The 16,531-nt window shown below is 42.1% G+C and overlaps 1 protein-coding gene across 4 annotated transcripts in view; it reads right to left on the bottom strand.

Moving 5' to 3' along the window:
- The window catches only part of NPNT (nephronectin), a 236,636-nt gene that overhangs the window by 187,795 nt on the left and 32,310 nt on the right, over positions 1 to 16,531 (bottom strand). For 2 of the 4 annotated variants that reach the window (XM_085641403.1, XM_085641405.1), the window contains exon 3: positions 5,152 to 5,202. The exons of the other annotated variants lie outside the window; for them this stretch is intronic. In XM_085641403.1, coding sequence (XP_085497529.1) covers positions 5,152 to 5,202 — 51 coding nt within the window. The remainder of the gene's footprint in view (positions 1 to 5,151; positions 5,203 to 16,531) is intronic. 4 annotated transcript variants of the gene reach the window in all.

Below are 16,531 nucleotides of genomic sequence, written 5' to 3' on the forward strand. Positions count from 1 at the left end.
GTGATGTTATTACCTTTTGAAACATTTAAGCTAAAATCTTTGTTTAAATCAGAGAATTATAGAGCAAGTTGTATATTTTGTGGCAATAGTTGTAATTTCATATTTACATGGAAAAAGCAGCAGCTGTGAAATAACTCTTTTCCAGTTACCCCGCTAATAATTTTGGCTTTTATTGCTAAATTTGTACAAAATATTTAAAAAAGCAATTGGCCACCTAATCTTGATTTTGGAGCATTTAATGAAGGTTGATTGGGGTTGTTTTCATAGGTGGTCTACAAATGTAAGGTTTCTCATTAAAAATCCCATATCAATATTTTAATCATCAACACAAACATACCTCCAAAACAGAGGTTGCAATGTTGTGCGCACATGTTTGATGTAGTAAAACTTAATTTAGCATTTTTTGGTACAAAATAAACAGCTGAGTCTGTGGCCAAAACGTTTAAACCTGCTTGCCATCTTTTTAGCTGCTGGGAACTGGACAGTTCTGCTCAGGCATTCGTGTAGAAGTCCACAGACCTGAGATGAGATGAGATCTACAGAACTTGTTTTGGAAAAAAATATATTTTCTAGGATCATGAGGTGACATGGTAAGCACACCCAAAACACCGAGTAAGGATAAGGAACATGACAGAGGGAGTTTAATAGTCCCTTCAATTCCCCCAAAATTACTTTATTTTAGTTGCTTAGTTTGTGGGCCAGTTTCTCGTCCCAAGAAACATGGATTCAAAATGCACATTTTGGCCACCTTACTATAATTAGGCCTTAACACATAAAACGTGTATAGATAGCTATGAATTACAATTATGGTTCACAGAATACAAAAAGGTTAAAATAAAAATTATAATGGAGCAGTGGTACTGGGCTTAAGACTTGGTCCCGACAGTACTGGGTCGTACCCGACAGTACTAGGTCGTACCCTGTACTGAAAGCCTTTAAGAAATGGCTATAGTCCTCTCTGAAAGAGATTATGCATGCATGCTGGGCACAAGTTTTGGTGGAAGGCCATCCCTTCTCCCTGGCACCCACAAAAAATATATTTTCACTACTGGCAAGTTGTGGGTTAGGCAAAGCTTAGGGCTATGGGCCATGACATCTGCTAGGTGCCAGCGTGGTATGCCTCGGGACGGGTCTAGTGATATTACAAACTGTGGACAAAATATATCATTCAAAATTCCAACACATCAATGAAAAAAGCATTGTAAAAAAATGAAAAAATTCACTGAAATATTTTTAGATTAAGGGACAGGGCAGTAAGGATTCAAAATCTAAACCCCATTGAAATCCACTTGATATTTTTATTTTTAACTATGCGCCCATATGGTCTCTGAAGTCATCAAAAAGAATATTCACAAAACAGACGATAACGCAGGTGCCCACTACATTTGTATGTCTATTGCACAAGACATTTAATAAAGCTGTAACCATTATGCCCTAAATCGCTGTATGTAGTTCATCATTCTCTGCTTCACTTACATGTGTGCCCTGTGGTCATGTATTCAGCACACAACACTGCACTTAAAGTAAAGATCCCTGATAAAGTCCATGCCCAATATCCATACAGAAGTCAAAGGGCACTGCGAAATGCCATACACTGTGCGCCATACATACAGGTGTGCTTTTAGCCCATGAAAGTAGCAGCCACAGGCCCTCCTTAAAGTACAAACGGGATGGAACAGGCCTTTTCCCCTGTGGGTACTTTGGTGTGCCAGGAGTACCAATGATGTGTGCTGTAATGAGTGATATGGTAGGTGTGGCTGTGCCCTTAAAGATAAAGACGAAACTGAGTTATTAATAGTGGCTGGATTGGAACTGAAATATTCATTCTTTATAAGTGGTGTACAACCAACAATGTAGGTTAATATATAGGTTAGTATATGATATTTGTAAAAAATTATAGGTTGTTTCAAATATATATCTATTAGACAGGAATAGCAGGCATTTTCTCATCTCTGTTTAAGGATTCATTAAACCCCACCCAACGTGGAACCTTGGAAGACATTCAGTTAGTTTAAAGAGTGGTTGATCTATGTGCAACATACGTTCTCCTTTTTCCATTTTATTATTCCTTTATTAATACTTTCCTCTATTCTGGTGAGTGCTGCTCCTTCTGTCTATTCTCCTTTTTCAAAACATGGGTTGGAATACCTTACTACACATCACCCATTCACTTTCTACTGTTCCTATTTAAGGACCTGATTTCCAGTACATTTGTGAGCCTATGGTCTACTTAGGACCACAATCAAAGAATTTGCAAGAGTTATGTCACAGAATCGGAAATTTTATTCTTGTAAAATTCCGTTCTGTATATAGAAAATCCAGCAATATGGACTGATGTATGGGTAACAATGGTGGAATTCCAGGAGGAGCGGCTCTGTATACTGCAGTGAAAATCCACAAACGTTCAAGTGTATGGATAATCATCATCTCTTGTTGGAAACACAACAAAACTATTTTGGGAGGTTTAAAGGGAAGAGTGTCTCTACACTGAAAAATGCTTTAACATCCGGAGAAGAATAAACCCAGTCTGCAAATGCACATTTCTGCACCATTCACTCTTGCGAGAATTTCTCAGTGTCTGTAAATTCCACACATACAGTAGTACACTTTGATAATTCACAGTTTTTTAGAAATCTTTGGCTGCTATGCATTTTTAGGAATGCCTGTGTTGTTCTTTCTGAACCCCATAAACGTTGGAAATATGCTCCAAATGTAAACTTAATCCTACATAAATAGATTTCTGACCTTGTAAACCTTGGCCTTGTGAATCTGACTCTTAAGATCTTCGAAAACCCTTTTCACATTCAGCTCGCTTTGTATTTTTCCTTGCGCTCCTTGTTATGCGAATCTGAGTCAAGAAGGTCCCATTCTTCCAGCAAGACTGATTCAACTACCTACCTTTCTTTCTCCTGCTCATCACCTTTATCTTTGGTCTCCTGAGTTTCTGTGCAGTATTTGACACGGTGGCCAACTCCTGCTTTGGATGTCTGGGGCTGTTATCATATCCATCTCTACAACTCTAGTTGCAGTTCTTCCATCGCTGAGCCCTGGACAAAATTCCAAGCCCCTCAGCTCCTAAATCACAGTTCCTATTGACTTTCCCCATTATGTTTTTACCACTGTCTCAAGTGGTTTCCAAACTGTACTCTTCTGCCTCCTTCCTGTGCCATTACACCCCCGTTTCCATTCTTTTTAAGTGTTTCTTCCTCTACTGCAGAATGCTCTCTATAACAATATTGACGCTTATGCCACCTTTGTTCCATGAATTTAAAACCTTTTTTCCCATCTCCATAGTAATCCTTCAAGTTTTCAAAAACCAGTGTCAGTCAGCAGCACAACAATTAGCTGCCATCTGCTGTTGCATTTGACTTTGTACTTTTTCTGCTCAATACCTATATTTTCTGTAAATTCCATCAAAATGTAGTGTAAACATTCCGAAAAATAAAAATGTATTGAAAGAGTTCTAACAAATTCTGGATCCGGGGCTAATGAATTAGATGCCGCAAATTACTCCACTTCTGTGACGAACTTCTTGTCTATATAATGCTTTTATATAAATATTCTGTTCTAGGGAAAAGAACATCCATCTATCTTGAATTTGCAATGGATCTACATTTTGAAAGTAAATGACTACTTTGGGGGGGGGGTGGGCAAATTTTACATTTCAATAACATGAGCTCAAAAATAGATTTACAGGGTAGTATGGACAGACAGAGACAGACAGACAGATAGTAACACAGATAGACATTGGACAGTGTGTCCTATCACAATAAATGTGCTCTTCGCAGTGCAGGCACAAACGTGTGCCTGCACTGTGAGAAGCACATCACTGAAAGGCGCACAAGCAGTTTCAAACCACTGGTCTGACTTTCACTGCAGAGCGTAACCCAGCCTCACTTCTGAATAAGGGCTGGGATACCCCTTCTGGAGGGCACCGGGAGTGACTGCACCTGCCTGCATGAGGATGCCTGGGATCCTGATTTCCACTTCCAAGGGGTGCCTTTTTGTGCCACCTCTATGTCTCACACAGTCATTGTGTCTGCTAGCGGCCTCTTTGCCTCTGCACCCATAATGGTAATAGGACTTGGGCGCAGGGAAAGAATTCCCTCACTTTCATGGGGGTCCCACTCCCCTGCAAATGAGGGTACACTCCCTTGTTATTGCTCCGGGGTGATCCATATTATAGAAGGACATCAGAGCAAATCGAAAGGTATTTGCCGTTTATACCTAGTTCTTGCATGATAAAGGCACAGGCTACCTGATCATATTTTTATGGAGAGCTTGCCCGCCATATCAGCACGCTAACAGCCACTGCCTACTACAGCACATAATCATATGATGTAACCGTGTGCTACATGTCATCTACTGTAAATCATGCAACACAAGGCTTGGATCATAGTTTTACAACATAGTACTAAGATTGAGTTTACAGAAGAAAAACTAGATATTTAATTTTCACTTAACATGTTTTGGGTCAATATACATGCAAGAAGGTGGTACTTTCAACAATGACTTCACAGAATTGAGGAACAGCACGTTGATGCCTGGGGAATACCACTCACCCGCTTGGGTCAGGGGGGGGGAACGCTTAAACTAAAGCAGTAATGTTGGGGTGGGGGAGGATTACAGTTTCTAATGAAGAATCAAGAGGAGAAAGAATGCCCACGCTAAAACACTTTGGCATCCTGACAAACACTTAAGATGTGAATTTTCCTTGACATAACACATTTGGACCCTGTATGAAAGCCAATCAAGAAGCCCAAGTGGCTGCCAATCTATATACTGCTCCAAATAGAAGTTTCGGGATAAAGGTCATGCTTTAAAACTAAGGAAATATTGGTCACAAACACTGCAAGAAAAATCATTTTAATAGCACAAACTTTTTAAACACAAGGACAAGTTCAAGAGTCAACAAGTGAAAACAGAGAATGCAGGAAAAATACAAATAAAAAAGTAACAAATAATCTTAAACCACCCCATGAGGTCTGTCTGTACAAGTGCACCACTTTTTTTCGCACATGAAAAGTAATGAAGAAAACATTTGCTTGCCAGTTCATTTACAGTTCTGGTTAGTCTCTTAAAATATCGAGACCGTGATGCCATCAAGCCATTTTCTGACACAAAGAATAAAAGAAATATAGTTCAGCTAACCTTGGGGCCGGCACCTTATGCTGGCTATTCTTTGGCTTACGACGTAGAATGCTGTAAAACAAATGTCCAAAAACAGAAATTCCACATCTTCATTTTCGTTTTTTTTCCTCATTTGAGGAGGCCAGACTTGGGTTCCTATCAACATGTTACATTCCAGCGGCCTTACACACTCTTCAGTTTTCAGAGCTTTTCTGTAATAAGAAAAACAAAGCTGGGAGATACTTTAAAACGAGCCCATTTGGCCCTTAGGGTAGGAGATGTACAGTCATCACAATTTTCTAGGTTAAAGCACCGACCAGTTAAAACTGTCGTCCTCCAAAATACACGTAGGAAGCACGGAATGCGTGCTCGAAAGACGTGTTCTTGGCCATTTTTGGTCTGGTATCGCCTTGAAAATTAGTGTTTAAAGTCTGTATCAACCACTGGAATGTAAATGCTGTTTTAAAGAGACAGTATCCTTTTGGTCATAAAACCAGGGTGATTATTATCTTGTGTTTTGCAACTCAAAAATGTTGAAAGCTAAAATTATATACGTCGTGCACGAAGGAAAAAGAAAAGGGCTATAGCCCACTCTGTTGCAGAAACTGGATGCTTTTCTTGATTGGGCCGTACCTTCTTCTTTTGAACATGGAATAACCCCCTCCTTCTGGGACAAGTGTAAACATAGCAAACACCATGAAAAAATACCTTATTGGGGTAGCCAAAGACAGGCAACGTTGTGACCATCCCCTGCATGCGCCCAGCGTAGATCCAAGTCGGTCGCAATAATGCCATGTTTTCAAGATGAGCTCTATTCTGTAAATGACTATCACTTACATTGAGTTTATGTACATGCATCTTATGTGGATATCATGGAAATCTTTCATGGATCTGGCACTCCAAGAGTTGCTTTTTTGCTCACACACACACCCATGCCATCATACATTAAGACTGCACATTCTACTGTGAAGACAGAAAGTGGACATGCCAGCCACAACATAACTGCTAACCGTACCCATCTTCAAACAGATATTGTGCCAATCTTCCTGCATCACCAGCCCACTCCTTTGTCCTTTATAACTATTTTTGAGAAAATCAGACCTACATTTCAATGACTGCACACATCAATGTTCATCACTATGTAAGCAAGTCCAACCTTAACCTAAATAAAACAAGGGTAGGAATTAAAATCATCTGCGTTTTACTTGTCTTTCACAATAGTATAACACGATAATCTGCACCTTTGTTAAAATGAACATGCATTTTGTTAATCACTTGTTTTTAGGTCTCGCCTGGCGTTGGAGTGCGCATGCCCTCCTCGTCTGCGAGAGCTATAGTAAACAAGTCAGTTTCCAGAAGGGGACTCGAGCCACGCCCATCATTTCCATTGGGTAGCGTTAGCGTTTATGGTAAACGCTGGCTTCCCATTGGAAAGGAGAGCTTTTCGTTGCCTCCCTTTGGCTTTTTGATGGACTGCCTCACCTGCTTCACGACTGTCGTGAAGACTTTACTTATCTGCTTGTTTATTTAACAAGCAGATAAGAAAAGTCTTCACAACAGCTGTGAAGCAGGCACGGCGCTCAGAGGCGCACAGGGTCACGGGGAGGACAAGGCAATGGCGAGCGCTTGTTCTTATTATTTATTTAGAACTTGGTGACTTGTATCGATGGTGACGTCTTCGTCTTTCCATGTGGCTCAGGCTGATGCCGGAGCAACAGCTATGGCTGTGTCAAAGATTAAAGCAATATATTTGATTTGTTTTATATTTATCAAAGCGAATTCCATTGGGGAACGAGTCCAATTATCATTTGACTAAAGATGTAAAATCGAGCTCTATCTCCAGTGTAAGAGCTTTTTATACCAATTGCTCACATTAAAAAAACAGCTGGATGTCTCACATGTATTTTCTAATATTCATTAGTGAAATTATTGCTCTCTTTGCTATGACGAAATGTTAGTATTTCCTTGCAACATGTTGCTCTGTGAGAATGACTTAAAAATCCTCACTTCCCAACATGGCTGACTCGAAGGAGGCCGAGAAAGGCTCTTTAATGAACATTTAAAAGGTGGCGGCCATCTTCAAGTGACTGATTTTAATTTCGAATTCATCTTATATGTACTGTGTATTGACAAATATGTGGCGACACAAGAGGTGGAAATAAAACATATTCGCATCAGACCTCCTATTTTAACTTTGCATAGTTCCGTCCTGGTATCAGACTCGAACCAGGATATCCGTGGTAGTCTTTCTTCTATATTAGTAGCCCTCCTCCCTGCCAGTTTCAGTTCTGGTTTCCTGGCTCCTCGGAGGCCGGGTGTACCGCCCCTGCCTCGGGTGTGTCCTGCGCCGCCTTTCACCAGCCTCTGCATGTTGTACAGTATCCTCGGCTCGCTGTCCCGCATTCCTCCCAGCCTTCGCTGTGTTCTAAGCACTGTCATGAAGCCTCTGGTGGTGTTCGTTCTCGGCGGGCCCTGTGCCGGCAAAGGCACACAGTGTGAGAGGATAGTGGAGGTGAGTCTGAGAGGTACACTTTCCACCCCATCCTAGCACAGTTCCATACTCTGGCACCCAGTAGAGCAGCAAAGACGTCCAAAAAGGCACTTCTCCAGGCCGAGGGCCTCTTTCCCACCAAATAGCCGCTGTAGCTGCTACCTCAGGCGCTCTTTGCATATAAATACTTAAATGTTGGGCATTGCACCCCACCTCGTGACTTGCACATATGCACTGCTGCAGCAGTGAGCACGGCACTGTGATGCGTGGCAACCAGTTTCGAGCAGGTTTTGTTTGCCTAGGCCACCCTGGGGCGACGGTGCTACCCCTCTGTCCCGGGGCAGGCTGGGAGCCCGGCCCTCCCTGCACACACACACAGCATCATCACGGGGCTGCAGGCGAGCTTGTGTGTGCCTGCTTCCTATTGGAGAAAGGACTTTTAAACCCCCTTTGTAATGGAGGGCGGGCAGCAGTAGCAGCAGCGAGCCCACGTCTTCATGCCTGCTGACGACTTCCAGCCCTTGTGAGTAACATCCGAGAAGCGGGTGTGGGGCCCTCTCCCCTTTGTTTATGGGGTTCACTTGCAGCGCAGCTGCATGTTTACATATGCGTTTGCCTCCACACGGGTCTTGCACGTGGCAAGGGTAGGCTGGTGGGGGTGGTATATTACGAGTTTACATGCCGTGGCAATTTTGTAAACTTTGTTTGCACGTGTATTCTGAGACCTGTAATGTTATCACACTGTATCTTTTGCTGCGTTCTAGTCGCATAGGGATTTTTATTTGTTTTGTAGACTTTTTCCTTTTCCCCATATCCCTGCTTATTCCTCATGTTGGATCGGAATATCTGTCCTGTTCTTCCCGCTTGCATTGTGGTACTTGCAGTTTTGCTTCTTTGTAAGTGCAGAGCAACCAGTCTTAGAGCGCACAAACAAGGAGCTGAACAAGCTAATTAGGCCTGACATGGGGCAACATGAGATCTCTGCTCACCTCTGTGAACGCATTGTGTGATCTTTGTCTGGTAAGGACTTTATCTCTCTGTCTCTCAGTTCCCTTAGATAACAAAACGAGAGGAGTGAGAAACACCCCGAGGGCTTTGCTTGCCAAAAATGAGCTAATTAATACTTACCCCCATCAGGGCAAGGCGCATTAATTCTTGGGGCTATTGGCATTTTCCGCTCCAACAGTGCCCTCTCTACTTGGCTTCAAAAACTGAGGAGTGAAGGGAACGGCCTGTGTACATGGAAGAGACAGACCGCTGCCCCATCTGTTCTTGGTGTATCCTAGCCAAAAGGGACTGTGCTCTCCTTCTGGAGAACGCCCACTCCCGCCCCCCGCCCCCTAAAAATGTAATTAGTCTCGCCTTTGATTAAGTTAAAGCCATTTGCTTTGCTAATGGTATTGTATTCTAGCTTTGCATTATTTAGTGTATATTTGTTATATGTGCATATATTTGCTCTCCCCTCGCCCCTTTCGTCTGCCTCATGCTATTGTAATCCTCACTATACTAAATAAACACACATACTATTCTTCAATTCATTCACCTTCCAAATCTAAAACACTGCTGTTTTCCTACTAACGCTATGCTTTAAACTACTACACAGCTAACACAATTCTAACTACATACAACTACAGCATATCACAAATATACACTAAATAATGCAAAGCTACAATACAATACCATTAACAATGCCAATGGCTTTAACTTAATCAAAAATCAAAGGCATGACCTGTTGCATTTTCAATGCTTGTTAAAGTGTGGTATTGATGTCATTTTGGCAGTTTTGACCAATGCTGGGCCTGTATCCATACCAGAAATGTAGGCTAATCACCTTAATTGTAAATTAACTACATTCTGATTCATTTTATCAGGTCCCGCCCATTGTTAAGGACGGAGAGGTCCACCCCTGACCATTTTTTAAAGCACGAAGAGTGTCAGGCTGAGCAAAGGTTATATTTGGGTCATGTCTGGGTGCGGCAGCCAGACTCTGTACATGCTTAGGCGCTTGGATGCGTGAGCCGAACTTGGCAAGGCTAAAGATTCCACTGCCTGGTGGACGTCACCTCCTCAGCCCAGTAAAGCACTTCAAGGTTGTCCCCCTCATGACGAGGCGGCATGTCACCGAAAGACTAGGATCTGGGCGCTTCAGTTTTAAGCCCTAGGTGCCCAGAACCAATTGTCCATCAGTGACACCTCGTCACAGAATGAGCTGGGGTCAGCAAGTCTCACTGACCCAGTCTCACTTTGTGAGGAGTAAGGGAAGGTCCTCCTGTCATTGGCTGACCCATGCCAAGGTCAGTCAAGGAGAGGAAGCACCGAATCTTCCAGCAGTCCCTTCCCCGAAGCCCCTAGGAATCATGGAGGCTTCCCTTCCACCACACACTGTAACAGCCACAGTCCAGTAAGGTTTTTAAAAATTTGGGTAAGTGGGAGTATGTATGTGTATTTGTGCATGTGTGCTGTGATCGGGTGCGCTCATATGTGCTTGTCAATGGTGAGTGTATGTGTGCATGGGTGTGACCGAGTGTGCATGTGGATGAGTGCAAGTATGTGTGTGAACAATTTGTTCACCTTCCTCCGTGCTCATGCACATTACTGTCCGCCACAGCATTGTGTGTAAATTACTCTCATGGTGGATATGCGAAAATCTGGTCCTTGTGAACCAACATTGTACCTCTCTGGACTACACGAATAGTTAGTGCCATTTATTTTGTGGTAAATCAGTCCTCTTACTACTAATCGGAAGCCCAAAACAATTATTTTGTATTTCATTGTGCCTTGCTTTTTTAACACAAGCAGATGGTCTTTGCTGAGACTTTAGACACATCAATCTTGCTCTAAAACCTCTCACTGTCTCAGAAATGATTGTGGAAGTGATTTTTTGATTCCATCTTAAATGAAAGAATTAATTTTGGGACATTTACAAATGTCAAAGTAAAAATTGATGCATGTTTTGCATACGGTGGCCGAAAGTTCTTTAAATCTATAAGTATTGTTAGAAATGTATTAAAAAGTTGAACGAATAAAAAGTCTAAAGCACAGATTGGAAATACTTTACCCAAAGCTTTAATTTGGTAGCAAATATTTATTTGCTGCTATCTGACCCATATGCAGAAGGGATGAAGTCGCATTAGTATATGTAGGGTATCCCGATTAAGAAGAGCGCAGTCACTAATCAAAGTATGTCTAGTAGTGACATCTGAAGGAGTTAATAATTTAAAAGCAGTGTTTAAAACTATTTAATGGTCAATACTACCAGTTTTCCTGTCCTTATGGACAGCCAATTATATAATAAAGGAAAAGGATGAATTAATATGCCCCCCAGGAAAAGAAAGATGGACTAGGAGCACTACATATCATATACCACACCGCCTTTATAGCAGCACCGGAATGTGCCAGGTAATGGGAAAGGAAAACCCATTGGGGGTGGAGACCTCTTTTGGGAAATCTTTTGCTGTCCCCTGAACAAGGATAACTTGGTCCAGGTCGAGGAGATTCCATGTTGGTTGTCTTTGAATCCATAAACCTTCATGAAGTTAAGTCCCTGCATAATTGTGAGCCGAGAACTACCTTCTTTGGGTCTTGGGCCATTTGTGTAGCATGGACAATTTAGCCAAATAGCCAGGATTAGGGCTTGAAGATTCTCACGCAAATCCAGCTTTTCTCCAGAGTGTCATGACTACTTCAACCTAAAGAGGGCAGTGTGGAGGCCAGAGTCCAATTTGTCCACTGTGTTCCCAGGGGACCATAATTTAGTGAACAGTGTTTGCCAATACCCATGGTGCCAGCTCCAAGGGTGAGAAAACTGTAGAACCCAGTAGAGGGCAATTGAGAGAAACAGTTCCCTCTTCAAAGTAGCTAAAAGTCTTGGCCAGGGCGTGAAAAAGTGCACCCCAATGCAAGGACTCGTCATAGGTCGTGAGGAAGTTAAGGCCATACACCTTATCTACTCTTCTAAAACACCGCTCACCTGTTCAACAGCTTCTTTCAAGGAGGAAGAAAATCGGTGCCTGCATTCAAGTACTTATGTCTTTCACATTGTCCACCACCCTTAATGGGCACATCAAATAGCCTATTATTGTAAGGCTCTATCCATAAATTCCCACTGGTTGAGTGCTAGATGTTGTCCTGCCTGGTGCATATATTAATGTCTGTTGCCAACAGTAGTTCCCTTGAGTGGATTTGAACTGTGTTATGCTGTGGCTTGCAGCAGGCATCACCTGTGGTAAACAGTGGGTGAGAAATGCAATACCACTTACTACGATCATGACTTCCTCCCAAAATGCTCTGCAGCAACATGCACAGCACCCAGTTGGGATGTCATGGTGCTAGTCTTATACATACTTCCCAACCAAATTCGTAGGTCTTGCTGTTGCCATACATGGCACACAATTTACGACCTTATTCTTTGGTACTAGAATGGTTTGCTACATGTTTACAGTGCGCCCTGAAGGATATGGAGTTGTTACTTCTGTAACCAGGACTGAAATCAACCAGTTTGTGCAAGTAACTGGTGAACTTAGTGGTTAATTTGTAAAATATAATTAAGTGCCGGGGCTCTCATCTGGAGGCAGCTTGCACCAGCCCATTTCTCTTGTTAGCGCCGCATAAAAAAGAACCAACTACTAACCATGAAAATGGGGAGAGGATGTGGCGTAATGGCCAGAGCTCCGACTTCTGAGCTGGGGAACCAGGTTCGAATCTTGGCATCAGCTCAACAGCCTGTGATTCTGAGCAACTCACTTAATCTCCACATGACTACCATAAATTAATGTGTCGATAGCTGGTGCTCCTGAAAAGCACCAGTGTTGATGATTATGGGTCGGTGCTGAGAAATCACCAGCTCAAAGTAAGCACTGCAGGAACTGCAGTTTTACATTTTTAGTTCTTGCAATACGCAGCGGAGGACCTTTAGCCGTCGCTCTGCTCATTTTCAAGCACACACTCGTGCTTGTGGCAGCATCCATCTTGTGGGAGCGAGTAGGGTGCGCGCCACAAGCACGAGTGCAGTGCTTGAAAATGAGCAGACTGCGCACGCACGCGCCACTCCCGGGCTCACCTCCTGCTCCCTCTCTCTCTCACGCGCATTCCTTGCTTTTTTCTTACGCATTTCCGAGACGTTTAACCGGGGTAAAGAATTCTTAGATGGACCTTTGTACAACGCACTTAATGACTAGGACGGCGCGGAGCGCTCTGTGGTGCATGTTCCTAGTAGGAAGCTCGAGAGCTGCGTGCAGGAGCCAAGTTGGAGCTGAGTTCACGTAGGGTGCATTTCACTCGAGTGCGCGCAGAGATTGCTGGAATAAATACTGATCCGAGCCCTGCCAAGCGTTTCCTATTCTTTCCATTCTGTGGCATTCTGGTTTCATTCTCTCTTCCCTGACCAACACGGCACTTACTTTTCTTTTTATTTATGCATATATTTAATTATGGAGTATCATGGAGCTTTCTACCTGTCCGGGTTGTCTAATGCCTTCTAGTCTCCATCGAGCATGACCTTTTTCCTGCACACTGCCCAAAAATCTTCATTTCCGACACTCTCGTGGTATGCCACTGTCTGTTTCTTTCCACAATTCTTTTCTTGCTCTTACATTTTCATGTTTAGCTGAGCATGAGGTAAGGGAAACACTTTTTTCTTCCTGCCGCTTTGTGCTGGATGTGTTTGTGTCTTGGCATAGCCAATAGGTCTCGCCTTTGGGACCTGCTGCATAACTAAATATTTATAAGGTCCCAAAGGCGAGACCTATTGGCTATGCCAATGCTTGTTACTTTCAATGTGTTCACAGGGCGCATATGTAATAATGAATAGTAGTCTACTTTGTGGCTTCCAGCTACGAGGGCACACCAGATGTAGTAACAGCACACAGGTAAGTGACTACATCATGCAACCATACTCCGCAATAAAAGCAAAACTTGAGACTCAGTCACCATTTCATATGGAGTTTAGCATATTAGAGTGCCTGTCAGTGGAAAACAAACTGAGTATAAAGCACAGCAATATATCGAGCACAAAAACAGACTTTTTTTTCAACTTGTGTCATTCTGATGTGGGTGGAAATAATTCTCCATCTTTTCATACACAGAAGACCGAATTCCCAGACAAATTTGAGTCTCTCCCAGAATGCTTAGCAAGCGTGACATGGACACAATCACCTTCCATCTTAGGACAATAGTTGGCAGTGTGAATGGTAACCCATATATAGGCCATGCATACTACTTGGCAGTGCTTTGAACCATACCGTGGAGAAAATATCCTAAAATGGCCTCTGAGCTCAAGGGTTTAAACATGAGGGTTTCTAAAGAGAAAAAGATATATGATAAATTCAGCAGGAGTCTCTGGGATTGGAAGCCACATTCACATGCGCAAATATAATCTTTGCATGTATGCACAATTATTTCATGCGGTTATGTGCATTAATTAGTGAGCATTGGCGTCACAGCACACGCCTAGTATCGAACAAATTCAGGCATAATTTAAAGCAACATTTGAGAGCCATTTGGGAGACATTTTGTGTTCTGGTGGAAGAAAACAGATTACATTTGGGTAAACACCAATGCGGACAGAAATACATCTGCATGTAAGGAATGACATGCACAAATTGAGCAGTCTGGAACTTGAAAAATGTATTTGAATACAGTACTCGAATGACAAGTGCAGGCTTCAGTGTGAGGTAGCCCAAGGCGTGTGGTCTTGACCATTCTTCCTTTGCAACCCAAGGGAGTGTAGGTAGAAGCCTAAATGTTCTTGCAAACCATGGCCCCAAATCCCAGCACAACTAAACAGGAAGGAGAAACGTTTTGGGCCAGAAAGTAGGGCAGGCATGTACTTCTTCTGGAAGTGCTATATGCCATGGGTTTGTAACCGACACCAAAAAGGAAACAGAAGTTATCTGCTTGTAAGTCCTGTACTCTCTGTGCCTCTGCCCATCTCCTTTCATGTTTCTGCGGTGGCCTTACCCTGCTGAAAGAAAAGGTGGGACTGTCGTCCGACAGAACCGATGGAAGGCCCAGGATCATACATAGCCCTATCTCAAGCCAAGTCCCTATCACGCTACAATCGTGCTTGGCCTTTGTTTCTTCGGTTCTTTTTCTCCGTCTCTACCCTGATAGTATACACAGTAGACTCATGCCAATTACTGGCAGGTGGGTTGTGTGAAAGAAAGAGGTTGAAGGGCATAGAGTAACTTACTCTTAGTTCCTCGACACGTTTTTTCACATTGTAGGAATATTCACAAGAGCTAAACACCGAACAGACAGCTGTAATCAAGATGCCAATTAGGATCAGGCAAGAAGCTCCCACGCATGGCTTCACCATACAGAGAATTGGCAATAAATCTAAAATCTAATGAGTAGAGTTTACAAGCAGGTGTGAGGCAACACCCAAATGCCTGGTTTGCAGACTACCTCAAGGGGAATGTCTTCAGAAGACTGATGCGGACTTCTACCTGACAACATCAACATGCATATATTGGCCACTAAGAAAATGATCCCAACTAAAACTCCAATATGTAGGGTATTATCCAGTAGGCAATGGAAGCCCTTTGAGAACCTCTTGACTATGCAGATTAAACATATGTTAAAATTATTACATTATGAATGAATTACATGAAGAAATGTAACATCTTTAGAAGAAAGAAATACATATTTGCATTATTGGTAATGCAAGTCTAAAGGAAACCAAAATATGAGTAGCTAAACTGCAAGGGACATTTTTGGTATGTATGTGGTAGGTTAAAAACACAATCAGGATATGACCACTTCTCAGAAGAAACTGTTCAGATTTAATAACACATTTGTGGGAAATTAAGATGGTTCACAAATACACGTATGAAATAATATCAGGCATGGATATTGGGAAGACAACATGAGCTAACCTAGTACTTGATGTGGTAAAAGGTAGTTATGAAAGCTGGCACCAGAGACACTGCCAGACACCATTTCCACAGTTATTAGGTCAATGGTAGGGCTGATTTTGCTTGGGAAAGCACTAAAAACGTATATCTGGCTCAAGCTCTGAAGGTTAACTACCAAAGCAAATCAAATTCCTTCAGTGAAAAAAATGTGTTCTGTTGCCGCATAAACTTTAATAACATGGCCTAGACTTACTTGAAAAGTGATTGGCCAAAATCAATACATTAGGGATATGTTTTTTTGTAGCAGACATTGACTCTGCCAAGTTGGAAAACAGTCACAATAAAGACACCTTCCAATGAATCAAAACTAAATAGAGTTTAGACATCTCCAACAAGAATAAACTCAAATTCTCTTTGGAATAATAGATGCCATCATTTTCCTTGATTCTTAAATTTCTGTTTTCAAATTAATTTTTTTCTGTAACAGAGTGGGGAGGGGTGTACTTTCAAGGATTTAACATATGTACAATTGTGTAACATGAAGAAACATCACATATAGTGTAGCTAACCATATATAATGAATTTCACGGCTCAGTAGAACTAATTTTAACTACTACAGAATACGAAACAGGAAAAAAGCTCTTCTTTTCTTAATCAAAGGTGACATGAGAATGCTTGTGCTGCTGGTATTATATGTCTTAGAGGTGTGCTATGAATACAAGATGGATTTTGCAAGAAAACACCATGCTAGTTCCATGGATTTCGATTCATATGGTTTACAGTTTAATTGACTAAAATGTATTAAAATTACGTTTGAAGTTAAAATAATTGTAATGTGTTTGATAAAGCTAAATTTATATAAAACCCACAGTTTTATGGCACAATGCAGGGGAACTTTCCCATAAGCCCTCGAGTCTGCTGAAATGGTCTGATTATACCTAGAGAATAGATGCATCGGGGCTCCCCCTAACCGCTGTAGTTTCCGGATGAGCTTTAGTTGTGTTTAAAGAGACCAGCAACTCGAGATACCGATCTCTTTAAAGTGTCTCAAAGGAAG

This window comes from Triturus cristatus, chromosome 2_2 (genome assembly GCF_964204655.1).
Source record: "Triturus cristatus chromosome 2_2, aTriCri1.1, whole genome shotgun sequence".
NCBI classification, from domain to species: Eukaryota; Metazoa; Chordata; class Amphibia; order Caudata; family Salamandridae; genus Triturus; species Triturus cristatus.